Source organism: Panthera leo, chromosome B4 (genome assembly GCF_018350215.1).
Source record: "Panthera leo isolate Ple1 chromosome B4, P.leo_Ple1_pat1.1, whole genome shotgun sequence".
In the NCBI taxonomy this organism is placed as follows: Eukaryota; Metazoa; Chordata; class Mammalia; order Carnivora; family Felidae; genus Panthera; species Panthera leo.
In genome coordinates this window covers 36,523,267-36,541,306 of record NC_056685.1, presented here as the reverse complement: position 1 = coordinate 36,541,306, position 18,040 = coordinate 36,523,267, and the positions used below count along the sequence as shown (strand labels likewise).

Sequence of the window (18,040 nt, the reverse complement as noted above, 5' to 3'; positions counted from 1 at the left end):
GTCTTAAAGAGTAGTAGGATAGTAGGGAACTAAAGTATCAGGCAAAAATAATATATAAGATAATTGATATCAGAGGAGTGATGAGAATAGTACTTTTTATGGTATATAAATTTACAATAAAAAATTTTTTAATATATACTACTTGGGAAAAAGAGTTGTTGGGAGAGCAGATTATCTGTACAATCTCCATGTCGTTACAAGTTCTATGCCTTTAATTAAAATTCTTGATAATATCCTGATATTTTAGGTGGTTTATGCTGTAATTTCTATATTATAAAAATAAAAGTCTTATTGGAAAAAATAGCTAAGATAATTTAGAAAATAAAATTGAAGAAGGTGTTATAGGAAGTGGTTCTACCAAGAATGAATTATTATTTTTTTTATTTTTTAAATTTTTTTAAAAAAATGAATTATTTTAAAACTATAACAAGAAAGCGTGATATTAGTGCAGAATAGACAGACCATTGTAATAGAATATAGAATCCAGAAATAGAATTACACTTATATGGAAAGGATGGATTGTTCATCCAATAGTATTGAGTTATTGGTTAATATAGAAAAAAACAGCCAGTCCTTCTTTTATCCAACCAAATAAATTACTCAACAAATAAATTCCCAAGTGTGGCAAACAAAACAAATTTATATTTTAAAAAGGAAAAACATATGGCCTCAGTGTCTAGAAGAATTACTTGAAGACATAAAGCCACAAAGTAAAAGATAAATTGAACTATAGTCAAATAAAAACATTGAAATCAAAAGACTTCATAAGCAAGGTGGAGATACGAAACACAAATTGAGAAAACATATCTGTAACATAAAATTAATAAAGAATTAGTATCCAAATTTATATTGAGAACTTATACAAAGAAGGAAAGCAACAAATGATATGATTGGACATCTCACAGAAGAAGAATATGAAGTAGCCTGCAAAGAAAACAAAGTTTTTCTCACTTATTTTTGACTCTCAAAATGTAAACTAAACAATAGGATATGAGTTTATACCCATCAAATTGATTAATGTCTGATAATACCAATTGCTGGTGACCGTGTGCAGCAGAAACCTTCATACAATGCTATTAAGAGAGTATATTTGGTACAGTCCCCTTGAAAAACAATTTGTTGATACCTATGAAAATTGAAGGTGCCTATTTCTTATGTATGATTAATTCTAGACATGTATCCTAATAGTATTTTTTTTGTGCCTCAGATCTCCTTTGAAAGCTAGAATAATGTTTTAAGTCTGTATAATAAAATACATAGGATTAAAATGGAAACTGATTATACTGAAATAGTTACAAAAATTTTTAAATATGTGATGTAGTATGCATTATTAGTGCATACTAATAAGAGCAACTGAAAGATCTAATAGCTGTCAATTTCAAAGTAATTTGATTGATGTAAATGGTATTTTGAGATAATCTATAACCACTGTTACATGATATCAAAATATCTAGGGCTATTGGTGACAAAAATCACAAGGATTGCTGAGTGCTCTCAGGTATATATATTCATAATTGATGTATGGGCTTATTTCTGGACTGTCAACACTATTCCTTTGGTCTATACATCTGTCCTTATGCCAGTACCACACTGTTTTGATTGCTGTAGCTTTGTAATAAGAACCTGTGTCCTAGACACACACTTTAATGTATGTCCAGGGAGATTAATACTGTAACACCACTGCAGTATTGAGTAGCAAAAAATGGGGAAGAGTCTAAAGATTAATCAATAGGAGATTATATAAATTGTGATATATTTAGACAGTGAGTAACTGTAACAGTGATAATGAACAAAGCCAAGTTACAGTAATATGGTAGATATCTTGTAGTCTCCTTGTGTATCATCACGGGTGATCTCAATACTGAATGAAAACAAGCTTTCAAAGAAAACATACTCTGTAACATCATTTTATGAACTTTTAACATTTTAACCCAAAGTGTAAATACCCATTTGGGAATGGTATGTCCAAATTCAGGCTAGTGGTTATTAAAGGGTAAGGAATAGTGACGGGGGAAGGACAATCTAGTTACATAGGAGACTTTAATTATATCTAGAATGTTTATTTATGTGATGGACACATTATTGTATGCCTGGAATATTTTGTTAAAATATGTATTGCATGTTTTGATAGAATATTAATATGGCAGAGATAGTTTCAGTTTTAATATATAGAATAATTCAGAGTTTGTTTGTTTGGGATTTTGTCAAGGGAAGATCAACAAATTGTTTTTCCCTAGTTCATTTCAGAGAAGTGAATTAACTTACATAGTGCCAGGTGCTTTAAACATGTGATAAAGCATACCTAGTAGATTAATATATTCATAAAGAAAATTCTGATCAAAGCAAAGACAGAACTAGAATTTATATTTAGATCTTTTTACCTCCAAAATCTCATACCATATTGTTAAGTTGCATATCTAGCAATAAATGACTTATTTTAGAAGTGGTAAGTTAACTGCACCTACAAAATGAGACCATCTCTGAGGCATACATTAACAATAAAGATGCTGAAGTAATCTCAAGCATGACATTATAATCTAGTTTTCTTAAAGATACTTTAGCCTGTTGTCATACTGCTGAAAGGCTAAAGAAATTATTGGTCTTTAGCAACTGTAGTGTTCCTGTTTGAAACAGTATTGATCATCATAATTTAGTACACATTTAGCATTTAAAATTATTTTTGTGTGTTTTTCTATTTGAACTATTTTATTTTTATCCAAGTATAATTAACATATAGTGCTATATTAGTTTCGGGTATGCTGTATGATTCAACAATTATACCTTTCTCAGTACTCATCATGATAGTGTACTCCTAACAGCATTTAAATTTAACTGTGTGACTTTGTGTTTTGTTATTTTAAACCACGTTCTGTTCTGGTTCTTGATTTTAGGATCGAAAATTAACAAAGTCTGAGAGGCAGAGATTTAAAGAAGAGGCAGAAATGTTAAAGGGCCTTCAGCATCCCAATATTGTTCGATTCTATGATTCCTGGGAGTCCACAGTAAAAGGGAAGAAGTGCATTGTTTTGGTGACTGAACTAATGACATCTGGAACACTTAAAACGTAAGTCTATCAATATTATCAAAATTGACCAAGAAGTACGAAAGAACTTGAATTTTCCTATTTTATCAGTCCTGCTTTTGTCACCCAGTGTACCACGGAGGGAACAATCGTTCCAACTGTTATTAGCACATTTTCTTGCCCACAAAGTCCTCTGGTGTATAAAATGATTTGATAATTATTCAGTAGTAATATTAAAAAGAGAAGTTATTACAGAATAAACCTAGTTATTTTAAACCCTGTTGATTTGGGGTTCTAAAATTGAATGGCTAAGGGATTGTGAAATCAAATGGCAAGGTAGCCCTCTAGTGGTTAAAATGAGGTTGAAGCTTATTGAGAGGACTTCTCCATTTATTTTTATCACCTTGTACAGTTTTTGCTGCATCTCTGCAACTATTATGTCAAATGCAAATTGTGCTGTAGCAGTTATCACTAGTTTCATTTGTTATAGTATTAGAAATTAATGCCCAAACAGCTAGACTCATCATTTCTTTCAGGAAAACAGGTCAAATGCAGAAATTTCTTGTTCCCTATTACAGAGTTTTAAAGAGTTGGAGTTTAGCCTTTGGGAATCACAGGTGTTTTCCTCACTCAGAGAGGAAAGTACAAACGACCCTTGAACAGCATGGAAATTAGGGGTACTCACCCTCCATGTAGTTGAAAATCTGAGTATAACTTTTGAATCCTCCAAACAATTACTTAATGGCCTACTGTTCCAGCCTGCTGGAAGCCTTACTGATAACATAAACAGTTGATTAACACATATTCGTATATGATATGTATTATTTACTATATTCTTTTTTTTTTTAATGTTTATTTTTGAGAGAGAGCACAAGCAGGGAGGGGCAGAGAGAGAAGGGGACAGAGGATCCAAAGTGGGCTCCATGCTGACAGCCCAGTGTGGGGCTCGAACTCATGAACTGTGAAATTGTGACCTGAACCGAAGTCAGACGCCTAACTAACTGAGCCACCCAGGCACCCCTTATTTACTGTATTCTTATAATAAAATAAGCTAGAGAAAATAAAATTATGAGAAAATACATTTACAGTGCTATACTGTAAAAATCTGCATATAAGTAGACCTGCAATGTTCAAACCTATATTATTCAAGGGTAAACTGTAGTATAAATTATATGGTTTAAATTTTTTTATTGTGAAGGAATTGGATTTTTTTTAAGTATCTTTTTTTGTTTGTTTAAGTTTATTTATCTTGAGAGAGAGAGAGAGAGAGAGAGAGAGAGAAAGCCAGGCAGGGGCAGAGAGAGAGAATCCCAAGCAACCTCCATGCTGTCAGCATGCTGTCAGTGCACAGAGCCCGAAGCGGGGCTCAAACTCATAAACCATGAGATCATGACCTGAGCTGAAACCAAGAGTCGGACACTTAACTGACTGAGCCACCCAGGTGCCCCAGATACAGATTTTTTTTAATTGTCTCTTTAGTATGTATTAATTTCTGACTACTTTTCTTTAGTTAATACTACTGAACTGATTCATCACAGGTCTTTGAAACATAGTTTTATATTTCCTGAATGTAGTCACTTGCATGTGTTCTTGGATGCTTAAGATTAACACACTGAAAAGCCAACAAATTATTTCCCCCTAGCAAATTCTAGTTTCCACACCCAGCTTCTCAAGTATTTATGGCAACATCTTTACCCTAGTCATCCAAGCTTCTTGTTATCCAGATGTCTTTTTCTTTCACTAGACTGTGCTCCCTAGCACTATGCTTTAAACTTGGTAAGTATTTGAATGAATTGAGGGAAATTGTGTGGTAGTAGTAGTTTGTGTGTATATCTTCATCTTGAGATTCTTTTCACCAGTTTGGATATATTAATGGACTGTCAGTAGTCTGTCAGGCATATCCTACAGGAGTACTCTATAACAGTTTATTTGTTTTAAAAAGTTTATTGAAAGGCTTTGGGTAACATAGACTAAGCTTCTTTGGAATTCCACTCCCACCCCCACCCCCACCCCCACCCCCACCATCAACAAACTAAAATGTGGAATATAATAAAAGCTTTTTCAGTACATACCCAAGTTTTTAAAGAAAGAAAGAGTGACCTCCAGATGAAAGGACAAGTGGAGGTAACTAAAGACCTAAACAGTAACCAATGTTTTGGCAGTCTGTTGGGTTTTCACATCATATATAGGGCTTGAGTTTTGGATACCAAGAGTTTTATTGTCCATGCCAGGACAAAAGGCCTTAGAACTCAGCAGAGAGGGGAACTTGAACTTAGCCTGTGTCAAAACCTGAATTATTAATAAAAAGGGAGAACTCTTCACCCCAGCCAGTGAAAGCTACAAGGAATTTTGCCCCTCTGCCCAGCACTTAGGATAAGAGGGGGAGTCCCTATGAAAAAAACCAGAAATCTCAGGTCATGTGTAGATGGCTCTATAATATAAATGTAGACTACCAGCTTGGTGCAGGGATCACAAATCAAGGAATGAAGATTCTAATTGGTCCAGAATCCAATGAAAACTCCGAGGGACATTTTCAGCATTTCATTGGTCATTATGTACGTGGATAAAACAGTCCCCAGTGAAGGTGACCTCACAAATTACAAGTCACACACAGTAATATGATGATCAGATACAACTGGAAAATAACATTGGAATCAAAGATGCTATTGACAACTCTGAAAGTGAATACAAAATAAGCTTATAAGTACAAAAAGATGTCACTAAAGGTATATGTAAGTATATACAAGTATATAAAGTGATAAAAGGAGAGAAACCATGATTAGAAACCATAGTGAAGGAATATAACTACATCAAAAAAGTTCAGGCAGGGGCACCTGGTTGGCTCTGTCAGTAGAGCACGCAACTCTTAATCTCTTGGGATTATGAATTTGAGTCCCATGTTGGGCATAGAGATTACTTTAAAAAAAAAAAAAGAAAGAAAGAAAAGAAAGTTCAGGCATAATTAGAAAAGATCCAAAGACTTCTAGAAATAAGAATAAATCATTGGAATGCCTGGGTAGCTTAGTTGGTTGAGTGTCCGACTCTTGAATTCAGCCCAGGTTATGATCTCATACTTCATGGGTTCGAGCCCTGTGTCAGGCTCTGTGCTGACAGCACAGAGGCTGCTTGGGGTTCTCTTTTTTTTAAGTTTATTCTTTAGTTTTGAGGTGGGGGGGGGGGGGGAGAGAATGAGCAGGGGAGGAGCAGAGAGAGCAGGAGAGAGAGAATATCCCAAGCAGGCTCACGCTCCACTGTGAGCCTGATGCACTGCTTGATCCCAAGACCCTGGGATCATGGCCTGAGCCAAAATCAAGAGTCGGATGCTTAACCAGCTGAGCCATCCAGGCATGCCCCCCCATCTTAATCATTTTTAAATGTACAGTTCAGTAATGTTAAGTACATTCACATTGCTGTGCAGCCATTCTCCAGCACTCTTCAAACCTGCAAAACTAAAACCCATTAACATGATTACCCATTACCCATTACTCCAGCCCTTGGCAACCACTGACTGCTTTCTGTCTCTGGTTTTATCTGATCAAGATATTTCATATAAATGGAATCATAAAATAACGGGATCTTTTGTGTTTGGCTTCTTTAACTTAGCATAATGTTTTCAAGGTTCGTGATGTAGCATGTATCAGTATTTTATTCCTTTTTATGACTACATAACATTTTGTTTCATGGATATACCACAAATTTGTTTATCCATTTGATCTGTTTCCACCTTTGGCTATTGTGAATAATACTGCTATAAAACATGTGTGTATAAGTTTTTGAGTATATGTTTTCATTTCTTTTGGGTGTATGACTACAAGTGGAATTGCTGAGTCATGGTAATTCTATGTTTAATTTTTTAAGGAACCATCAAACTATTTTTCACAGCAGCTGAACTGTTTCACATTCCCACCAACAATGTATAAGAGTTTCAGTTTCTCCATATCCTTGCCAACACTTGTGTTTTGTATGTTTGTATGTATGTATGTATGTATGTATGTATATATGTATTTTCATAGCCATCCTACCAGGTGTGACATGGTATCTCATTGAGCATCTTGTCATGTGCATGTTGGCTATTTATCTTTGGACAAATATCTATTCAAGTCCTTTGCCCATTTAAAATTTTTTTTTTTTTATTGTTGAGTTGTAAGAGTTCTTTATTCTGTAAGCTAAACCTTTCTCAGTACATGATTTGCAAATATTGTCTCCCATTCTATAGGTTATATTTTTACTTCCTTGATAATGTCCTGTGATATACAAAGTTAATGTTGATGAAGTCCAACTTACTTGTTTTTTCTTGTTTGTACTTTTGGTGTTCTATCTAAGAATCTGTTGCCAAAACCAGGGTCATGCAGATTTATCCCTAAGTTTTCTTCTAAAACTTCTACAGGTTTGTCTCTTATATTTAGGTTGTAGTTTTAATTTTAAGTAAATTTTTGTGTGCAGTGTGGGATCCAACTTAATTCTATTGCACAGGGATGTCCAGTTATCTAGCACCATTTTGTTGAAGAGACTGTTCTTTCCCTATTGAATGGCCTTGTACTCCTGTCAAAAATCCTTGAACTATAGATCTATGGGTTTATTTCTGGACTCTTGATGCTATTCTTTTGGTCTACATATCTGTCCCTATAACAGTATCACACTGTTTTGATTACTGTAGCTTTTGTAATATGTTTTCAAATTCAGAAGTGTGAGTTCTCCAATTTTGTTCCACTTTTTCAATATTGTTTTGGCTATTTGGGGCCCCTTGCAATTCCATGTGAACTTGAGAATTATTTTTCCATTTCTGCAAAAAGGCTGATAGAATTTTGATTGTCAAATACAGTTATAGATACGTTGAATCTGTAGGCCACTTTGGATAGTATTGTCATTAACTATATTAAGTTTTCCAACCCATGAACATGAGATATTTTTACATTTTATTTAGTTTTTCAATGGTTTTTTCTAGTTTCCAATGTTTAAGTCCTTTGCTTTGTTGGTTAAATTTATGCCTAGGTATTTTATTCTTTTGGATGCTGTTGCAAATGAAATTATTTTTTTAATTTCCTGTATAGGTCGTTATTAATTGTTGGTATATAGAACACAACTCATTTGTGCATGTTGATCTTGCACTCTTGCAACTTTGATGAATTCTGTTATTAACTCTAGTTGTGTGGGTTGGGGGCGAGAGTATGTGTGTTCGTTCTTTGGGATTTTCTATATATAGGATGTTGGCATCTGTAAATAATAGTTTTACTTCCCTTCTAATTTGAATACTTTTATTTCTTTATCTTGCTTAATTGCTCTGGCTAGAATTTCTAGTACAATGTTGAGTAACAGTGGTTATCCTTGTCTTATTCCTAATCTTACTGGGAAAGCTTTCAGTGTTTCACCATTAAGTACGATATAAGCTTTGGGTTTTTCATAATTGTTCTGTCATGTTTTCTCCTTATTCCTAGTCTGAGTATTTTTATCATAGAAAGATACTGGATTTTGTCTAATGCTTTTTCTGCATAAGTTGAGATGATCATAGTTTTTTTTTTCCCCTTTGTTCTATTAATAAAGTATATCATGCTGACTGATTTTTTTCTAAAATTGAGAGATACTTCCATTTCATGGATAAATTGCACATGGATAAATTCCATGTGGTCATGGTGTATAATCCTTTTACTGTGCTGTTGGATTCAGTTAGGTAATGTTTTCTTGATGACTTTTGCATCTATATTCATAAGAGATATTGGCATGTAGTTTTCTTGTGGTGTCTTTGCTATCAGGGCTGTACTGGCCTAATTGAATGACTTAAGTGTTTCCTCCTTTTCTACTTTTTGGAAGAGTTTGAGAAGGATTAGCCTTTTTCCTTTAAATGTTTGGTAGAATTCAACAATGAAACCATGTAGTCCTGGACTTTCCTTTGTTGGGAGGTTTCTTGAGGGAATGTTCCATGTGTTCTTGAGAAGAATATATATTCAACTGTTGTTGGGTGTCATGTTCCATATATTTCTGTTATGTCTAGGTGGTTTATAGTGTTGTTCAAGTCCTTTACTGCCTTAATGGTCTTCTGTCTAGATACTTTACCTGTTTTTGAAAGTAGGCTATTGAAGTCTCCAACTATTGCTATAGAACTGTGTACTCCTCCTTTCAGTTCTGTCTATATTTGCTTGGTGTATTTAGGAGCTCTGTTTGTGTATTATGTTTATAATTGTTATAATCTTCTTGAGAAATTGACCTTTTATCAATATATAATATTCTTTATCTCCTGTATCAGTTTTTTATTTTGTCTATTTTATCTGATACTAACATTGCCACCTCACTCTTTTGGTTACTGTTTGCATGGAATATCTTTTTCTGTCCTTTCATTTTCTGGGTGGGTCTTTGAATCTAAAGTGAGTCTGTTGAGACAGCATATGGTTGAATCGTGTATCTCCATTGTGCCATCTCTGTCTTTTGATTAGAAAATTCAGTCCATTTATACTTGAAGGAATTAGTGATAAGGAAGCAATTTTGCTAATTTTTTGGTATATTTTAATACCTTTTTTGTTCCTTGTCTCTGTTGCTGTTTTTATTAATTGATTTTTTTTTTTTTATTGTACCATTTTAATACTCTTCTCATTTCCTTTGTACGTGTTTTTTAGATATTTTCTGGTGGTTACCTTAGGAATTACAATGAACACCACAAACAGTCTTGTTTGAAATGTTACCAACTTAGCTTCAGTAGCTTCAGAATCTTTGCTCCTATTATACAGCTTTGCACCTCTTTTGTGTTTTTGTAGATTTTGCAAAGATGCAAATTGCATCTTTATTCATTGTGTTCCCATTAATTCAGATTTATAATTAGTGATTTATGTGCTCACCTTTTAAATCATGTAGGAAATGAACAAAGGAGTTACAAACCAAAAATATGTTAATACTGGTTTTTATATTTAGCGATGTATTTACCTTTACCAGAGATTTTATTTCTTCCTAAAGCTTCAAGTTACTGTCCAGTGCCCTTTTGTTTTAGCCTCAAGAACTTGCTTTGCATTTCCTGTAGAGCAGGTGTTCTCACAACAGGCACCCCAGCTTTTATTTATCTGGGCATGTCTTAATATTGCCTTCATTTTTGAAGGATACTTGTGCTAGATACAAAATTCTTGGTTGATGGTTGGAAAACCCCTTTCAGCACTTTAAATATGTCATTCCTCTGCTTTCTAGCCTCCATAGTTTCTGCTGATAAGTTGGCTGATAGTCTTGTTGAGGATCTCTTGATCATGATGAGTTGCTTCTCTCTTGCTTTCAAGATTCTCTCTGTCTTTGACTTTCAGCAGCTTGAGTGTAATATATCAGTGTGAATCTCTGTATCCTTCATGGAGTTTGTTGAGCTTCTTAGATAGGTAGAATCATGTCTTTTAGCAAATTTAGAAAGTGTGTGGCCATTATTTTATCAAATACTCTTCTCCTTTCTTATTTGGGTCTCCAATTATGCATGTGGATCAGCTTGGTGGTATCCCACAGGACTCTTAGGCTCTATTGAGTTTTCTTTGTTTTTCTTTTCTTTCTGCTCCTCAGACTACATAATTTCAATTGACATATTTTCAGGTTTGCATGTTCTTTCTTCTGCTTGTTCTATCTGTTGTTGAAACCTTTTAGTGAATTTTTCATTTCAGTTATTTCATTTTTCAGACTTCTGCTTGGGTCTTTTTAATAATGTCTTTATTGGTATTCTCTGTTGAGCTAAAATTTCCTGTACTCTAGTATTTAGCAGCCATTGTTCTTAGTATTTAGTCTTCCAATTTTTTAGGATGGATACCATAATTAACCCTATTTAACCATGAGTTGGTTGTCAGTTCATATTAAATAATTCAGCTTTGAAAAGCTGATTAGGAGCTATGGTTATGAGGGCAGGACTTTTCAACTGCTAGGCTTTTCTTCAAGGTGATTGGGCATGCGTCAGCCATAATGAAGGACTTGGAGATTCTGTTATCAGGGAGAGCCTTTATTCAGTCAGTCAGTCAGTCAATCTTCTGCACTGATGGTATTTGGTTGTCACTTTTTTCCTATTGGTTAAGGTGGTACTTAACTAATATCCCTAGCTTTAGCACCACTTCTCATTGTCATATTTAGCTTTTCTGGGTTTAGAAATGTCCCGTTTATAGTTGTATGGGCAAATTGGATCTCTTCTTGTCCACAATCTTCCCTTTCAAATAGTGCTGTGGTAATCATGTGTATACCTATGTCCTTATTTATTTCTGTAGAAAGGTTTCTAAAAACAAAAAGTGACTTAAAGTACAGTAAAACCTTGGATTGTGAGTAACTTGTTCTGTGAGTGTTCTGCAAGACGAGCAAACATTTCTAATAAATTTTAACTTGAGAAGCAACTGATGTCTTGTAATACGAGTTGTATGTGATGCTTGATCACAACTGAGCCAGTGGTTCTTGAAGTTAGCTTTAATATACAAGTGCTTTGGGCTACAAGCATGTTTCCAGAACAAAATATACTCACAAACCAAGGTTTTACTGTGTATGTGTAGTTTTATTTTAATTATATGTATATGTTGATTGAATTAAATGTAAAAAGAAAACTTAATAGTCTCTACTAGAAGTGGAAGTGACTTGGTTATTAACATTGTCTGAAATGTATGCTATATCGAAGGTTTTAAAATCCAGAATGTTTAAAAAAATTTTTAATGTGTATTTTTTAAAGAGAGAGCGAGAGAGAGAACGAGAGATGGCACTAGTGGGGGAGGGGTAGAGAGAGAGGGAGACACAGAATCCAAAGCAGGCTCCAGGCTCCGCGCTGTCAATACAAAGCCTGACGTGGGACTCAAACTCACCAACCTCAAGATCATGACCTAAGCCGAAGTTGGATGTTCAGCCAACTGAGCCACCCAGGCATCCCTAAAATCCAGTATGTTTAAAATTGAACTTCATGAAAATTAAAAATTTCTGTACATTGATATTATCGATAGAGTAAAAAGAGAATTCACAGAATGGAAGAAGATATTTGCAAATCATTTAACTCAAAAGGGATTAATGTCTAGAATATACAGAGAATTCTTAAAACTCGACAACATTAAACACAGCAAACAATCCTATTCAAAAATGGGCAAAGAAAAAAAATGGGCAAAGGACCTGGATAGACATTCCACTAAAAAAGATATACAAATTGGCCAAGAAACACATGAAAAAGATGCTCACCACGACTAGTTATTAGGGAAACACAAATCAAAATCACAATGAGATACCACCTGATTCATACCTGTTAGAATGGCTAGTATCAAAAAGACAAAACAAGTGTTGGCAAGAATGTGGAGAAAAGGGAACCATTGTGCATTGTTGGTAGACATATAAATTGATGTAGCCATTATGGAAAACAGTATGGGGTTCCTCAGAAATTTAAAAATAGAACTACCATATGATCCAGCAGTTTGACTTCTGGGTATTTATCTGAAGAAAATGAAGACACTAATTTGAAAAGATATATGTACCCCGTGCTCATAACAGCTTTATTTACAGCAGCCAAGCCATGGAAGTAACCTAAGTGTCCATCAGTGGAGGAATGAATAAAGAAGAGGTGGTGTGTGTGTATGCATGTATATACACAATCTGTATATACAATAGATTATTATATTATTCATCCATAAAAAAGAAATTTTGACATTGTGGATGGATTTGGAAAGCATTATGCTAAGTTAAAGAAGTCAGATAAAGACAAATACTGTATGATCTCACTTCTATGTGAATCTAAGAAAAATGAAAAATAAAATACCCAACAACAAAAACCAAACTCATAAATACAGAGAACAGATTGGTGATTGCCATAGGTGCAAGGATGGAAGTGGAATGTGTATAATGGGTGACGGTGGTCAAAAGGTACAAGCTTTTAGTTATAAAATAAGTTTTGGGGGGGGGCGCCTGGGTGACTCAGTCGGTTAAGCGTCCGACTTCGGCTCAGGTCACGATCTCGCAGTCCGTGAGTTTGAGCCCTGCGTCGGGCTCTGTGCTGACTGCTCAGAGCCTGGAGCCTGTTTCACATTCTGTGTCTCCCTCTCTCTCTGACCCTCCCCCGTTCATGCTCTGTCTCTCTCTGTCTCAAAAATAAATAAACGTTAAAAAAAAAAATAAGTTTTGGGGATGTAATGTACAGCATAGTGACTATAGTTAATAATGCTCTATTATATATTTGAAAGTTGCTAAGAGAGTAAATCTTAAAAGTTCTCATCATAAGAAAAAATATCTGTGTGGTGATAGATGTTAACTAGACTTATCGTGGTGACCATTTTGCAGTATATACCAATCGTCTTGAAATCAATCATTATGTTGTACATCTGAGATAAATATAATGTTATATGTCAATAATATTTCTACTTAATTACCATAAGATCTAACACTTTCACTTGTGGGTTTATACCTAAAAGAATGAAAGCAGAGTCTCAAAGAGATATTTGTATACTCATATTTATAGCAGCATTATTCACAGTAGCTAAAAGGTAAAAGCAGCCCAAGGGTCCATTAAGGAAAGAATGGATAATCAAAATGTGGTATATATGTACAGTGGAATATTTTTTAGCCTTAAATGGTAAGGAAGTTCTAACATATGCTGTAATACAAGTGAACCTTGAGGGCGTTGTGTGAAGTGAAATAAGCCAGTCACAAAAAGTCACATACAAATATACTGTTTGATTTCACTTTATGAGTTACCTAGAGTAGTCAAATTCATAGAAACAGAAAGTGGAATGATAGTTGCCAGAGCCCAAATGGAGAAGGTTTTTGGGAATTACTGTTTAATGGGTATAAAGTTTCAGTTTTTAAGATGAAAAGAGTTCTGGAGATAGATGGTGGTGATGATTTTCTATTAGTATGAATTACTTAGTATCACTGTAAAATGGTAAATATTGGGGTGTCTGGGTGGCTCAGTCAGTTGAGTGTCTGACTCTTGATTTCTTCTCAGGTCATGATCCAGGGTCACGGGATCTGCACTGAGTGTGGAGCCTGCTTAAGATACTCTCTCTTGGGGCACCTGGGTGGTTCAGTCAGTTGGGCATTGGCTCAGGTCACGGTCTCATGGTTTGTGGGTTCAAGCCTCGGGTCGGGCTCTGTGCTGACAGCCCAGAGCCTGGAGCCTGCTTCGGATTCTGTGTTTCCCTCTCTCTCTGTCCCTCCCCTGCTTGCACTCTGTGTCTGTCTGTCTGTCTGTCTGAAAAATAAATAAAAATTAAAAAAAAAAAAAAAAAAAAGATACTCTCCCTCTTAAGGGAGCCTAGGTAGCTCAGTCAGTTAAGCATCTGACTTCAGCTCTGGTCATGATCTTGCTGTTGGTGAGTTCCAGCCCTGCATCAGCCTCTGTTCTAACAGCTCAGAGCCTGGCTCTGGCTTCAGATTCTTTGTCTCCCTCTATCTCTGCCCCCCCTCTCAAAAAAGAAACATTTAAAAAATATTTTTAAAAAAAGATATTCTCTGTCCCTCTGCCCCTTTCCCCGACTCGCACGTGCATTCTCTCTCAAATAATTAATTAGTTAAATGGTATATATTATGTGCATTTTATCTTAACAAAATGGGAAATCCACTGTGTTGAATTTTCTCAAAAACTTGATACATAGGAAAAGAAATTTTTTTCTAATTTTTTTTTCAAATGTTTACTTATTTTTGAGAGACAGAGTGCACGGGGGAGGGCCAGAGAGAGAGGGAGACAGAGGATCTGAAGTGGGAAGTGGCCACTGCGCTGACAGCATAGAGCCGGATGCAGGGCTTATACTCAGGAACCGTGAGATCATGACCTGAGCCGCAGTCGGTCACTAAACCGACTGAGTCACCCAGGCTCCCTTGAAAAAGAAATTTTTAAAGAGCAATGTCCTTCATGAATATCAATGCAAAGATCCTTTATAAAATAATAGCAAATTGGATCCACCAATCCAATATATCAAAATCAAAGAGGGTATCACAAAGTTGGTTTAACATTGAATTAATCAATGTTATTCACCACATTAACAGAATAAAGGAGAAAATTCATATGATCATTTCAAAATATGTGTAAAAGTATTTGACAATTCAGTATCTATTTGTGGCTGAAAACTCTTATTCAAACTAGGAATAGTGGGGAACTTCTTCAAACTGAGAAACAACTTCCACCAAAAAGCCTATAGCTAATGTTGAGCTTAACTGTTTCCCGTGAGATGAGGAACAAAGCAAGAATGCTTTTTTTAACCACTTACATTCACTGTGGTTTTAGAGGCCCACCCACTGCAATAAAGCATAAATATAGGGAAAACTAGTATTACGGGCATAAAGATTGGAAAGGAAGAAATAATACCATTGCCCTTGATTGCAGATTATGTAATTGTTTACATAGAAAATTCCAGTGATTCTAAACAAATTTAATGAAGAGATACAAGGTTACGATATAGTTACCTGTTATATTTTATATAATTGATCATTTTATAAATGATACAGACTCAACTTATCCCCAAAATTTTATTAAACAATTTTTCAGTTATACAGAAAAGTTGAAAGAATTACACAATGAACACACATATTCACTCCCTAGATTCTGTAGTTTATTAACTTGCCGTATTTACTTTACCACATATGTCCTTCTGATTATTCCCCTATCTTAATTTTGTTCATTCCAAAATAAGTTGTTGCATCAGTAATATTTCACATGTAAACACTTAAGTGCTCATTTCATTAGAGTTCTCATACTGTATTTATATGCTTTGTTTTTCCTTACAGTGAAATTTAAGTACAGTGAAAAGTGTAACAGTGGTATCATTCTGTGAGTTTTGACAAAAGCATTCACTCATGCAGTAAAAACTATTAAGTTATAGAACATTCTTATTATCTTAGTAAATGCTCTTATGGCTCTTCCTAGGTAGCCCTTCCTCACCCTTCAGAGGTAACTATGTTTCAATATTTGTTTAAACTATAAAACCAACTTTCACCATTAGTTTTCTTTGATAACCTCATCCAAGTGAAGTAGAATTTCATTTTAGTTCCTGTATTAGCTTTTTAGTTAAAACCTGTATGTGTGTGTGTGTGTGTGTGTGTGTGTGTGTGTGTGTGTGTTTTAAAACAGTTGCTGTGGAGATTGTGTTTATATCTGTAACTTTTCACAATAAACTTTGGGTTGATACTGTACAATTTCATGTAAAGTAAAGGAACCTTACACAGATAAAGTTTCAATTATCCCTAATACTTGTTTTTTATGCTATATAATTTTTATGTATGCTACATTCACATATTCTATAGAACCTATAATACAGTGTTATAAATTGTCCTTTAATTAGCCATACGTATTTTAAAGATAGCATGAGGCTAATGTAATATTTTATATCTTCATACTTTTCCTGAATATTTTCAGAAAAAAAGCCAATCCAGAAACTTTATCTTTCCCTCAGTGAGTAGCATCAGAAATCTCTGTTCCATTCGTTTAGCCATTAGCTGGGCTGCTTTGAATCTGCTGCTCCACATATACGTATTTCAGAGGTCAACCAGAGATTTGGGCAGAATGAATATGCAGGATTTGGGGCTTCTCTTCAGTATCACACTTCTCTGTCCTGTCCACTGGAACTCTCTGTGGTGATGAAAATGTTTTATATCTGTACTATCCAAATGGTAACCACTTGACACATGTGGCTGTTGAGCACTTGAAATGTGGCTAGTGCAGCTGAAAAATAGAATTTTTAATTTTAATTAATTTATATTTAAGTATATTCACATTTATTTAGTGAATACTATATTGAGCAGACTATCATGATAGAAAGTTCTGTTGGATAGCACTGTTCTAGCTGCTATGGTCATCTTGAACTCTGTCCTCCATTCCTCAGCTAATAAGGCTGTAGGCTTTTATTTAGATTTGAGCTGACCTACAGAATCAGGCAGGAGCCTTTCCTCAGCTGAGGAGATTTAGAAAATAGGAAACTCAAGCAGTGCTTTCTTTTTTCCCTAATATGAACTCCCTTCCAATTTATGCCAGATTTTGATTGCTCTCCAGAGCCCTGAGGTAGTTGTTTTTTGTATATTTTTACTACAGTTTATAATTATATCTGTATCTAGTAAGAATTATTCCACCATTTACCAGAAGTCAAACTCTATCCCTTAACTTTTATTTTTTATTTTTATATCTGTTTATTTTTCTACCTCTTAACTTTTAAGTTATTTTAGTAGTGACCCAACTTTAAGGAATTCATTTTTTTGTGCTTTGTTATTAGAATTCATTTACCAACCACTTATTATCATCCTTTCCCCTTTAACTTTGCTAAAAGTATCACTAACCTTTAAGGTTACTGAATCTTAATATTGTAAATTTGATACTCCCATCTCAGATATGTTAGAATTTAATGGAATTCTTCAAAGCAGCAACCTCGTATCATTGATAACCTGTTTGGTATACTTTGCCTTCTCTAGGTATCTGAAAAGGTTTAAGGTGATGAAGATTAAAGTTCTAAGAAGCTGGTGCCGTCAGATCCTAAAAGGACTTCAGTTTCTTCATACCCGAACTCCGCCTATTATTCACCGAGATCTTAAGTGTGACAACATCTTTATCACTGGCCCTACAGGCTCAGTCAAGATTGGAGACCTAGGTCTGGCAACCCTGAAGCGGGCTTCTTTTGCCAAGAGTGTGATAGGTATGTTTCAGGTGTAGCTTGCATCCTAGCTGGGTTTCTGATATTCCTTTTATTTAGAAACTTGACCCTCTCAGAGCTTTTATTATGTGAAATAAACTTTCAGAAATCCATAGCTTGAACTCAGGAAGTGATCGTTTCTACTTATGAGATGTGGAGTTCTCTGTATGCTTCTAGAATCATCTTGAAGACTAACGATGTTTTGTAAAATTATGTGAAGTAATGTGAACTTTGTTGATAAAACCTTATGTAACTATCAATCTTACTGGGTTATCCTGTTGATACTTAGTATTATATAATTATGTATGTAATAAATATAGTTACTTTCCTATAAAGGAAACTGAATTTATATGCAGTTTAGTTTCTAAAAAAAGTATTAGATATATATTATTATTCAAAAGTATCTACCTGTTAAGACTTTATTTTAAAATGTGAAAATAAGAGT

At 34.7% G+C, this 18,040-nt stretch overlaps 1 protein-coding gene across 11 annotated transcripts in view; it reads left to right on the top strand.

The window, feature by feature from the left end:
- Window positions 1-18,040, top strand: part of WNK1 (WNK lysine deficient protein kinase 1) — a 160,790-nt gene that overhangs the window by 68,604 nt on the left and 74,146 nt on the right. For 10 of the 11 annotated variants that reach the window (XM_042945448.1, XM_042945449.1, XM_042945452.1 and 7 more), the window contains exons 2-3: window positions 2,892-3,064; window positions 17,378-17,598. In XM_042945448.1, coding sequence (XP_042801382.1) covers window positions 2,892-3,064; window positions 17,378-17,598 — 394 coding nt within the window. Of the gene's footprint in view, window positions 1-1,420; window positions 1,499-2,891; window positions 3,065-17,377; window positions 17,599-18,040 lie in introns of those variants that run through there. The other variant, XM_042945454.1, reaches the window with a different exon arrangement.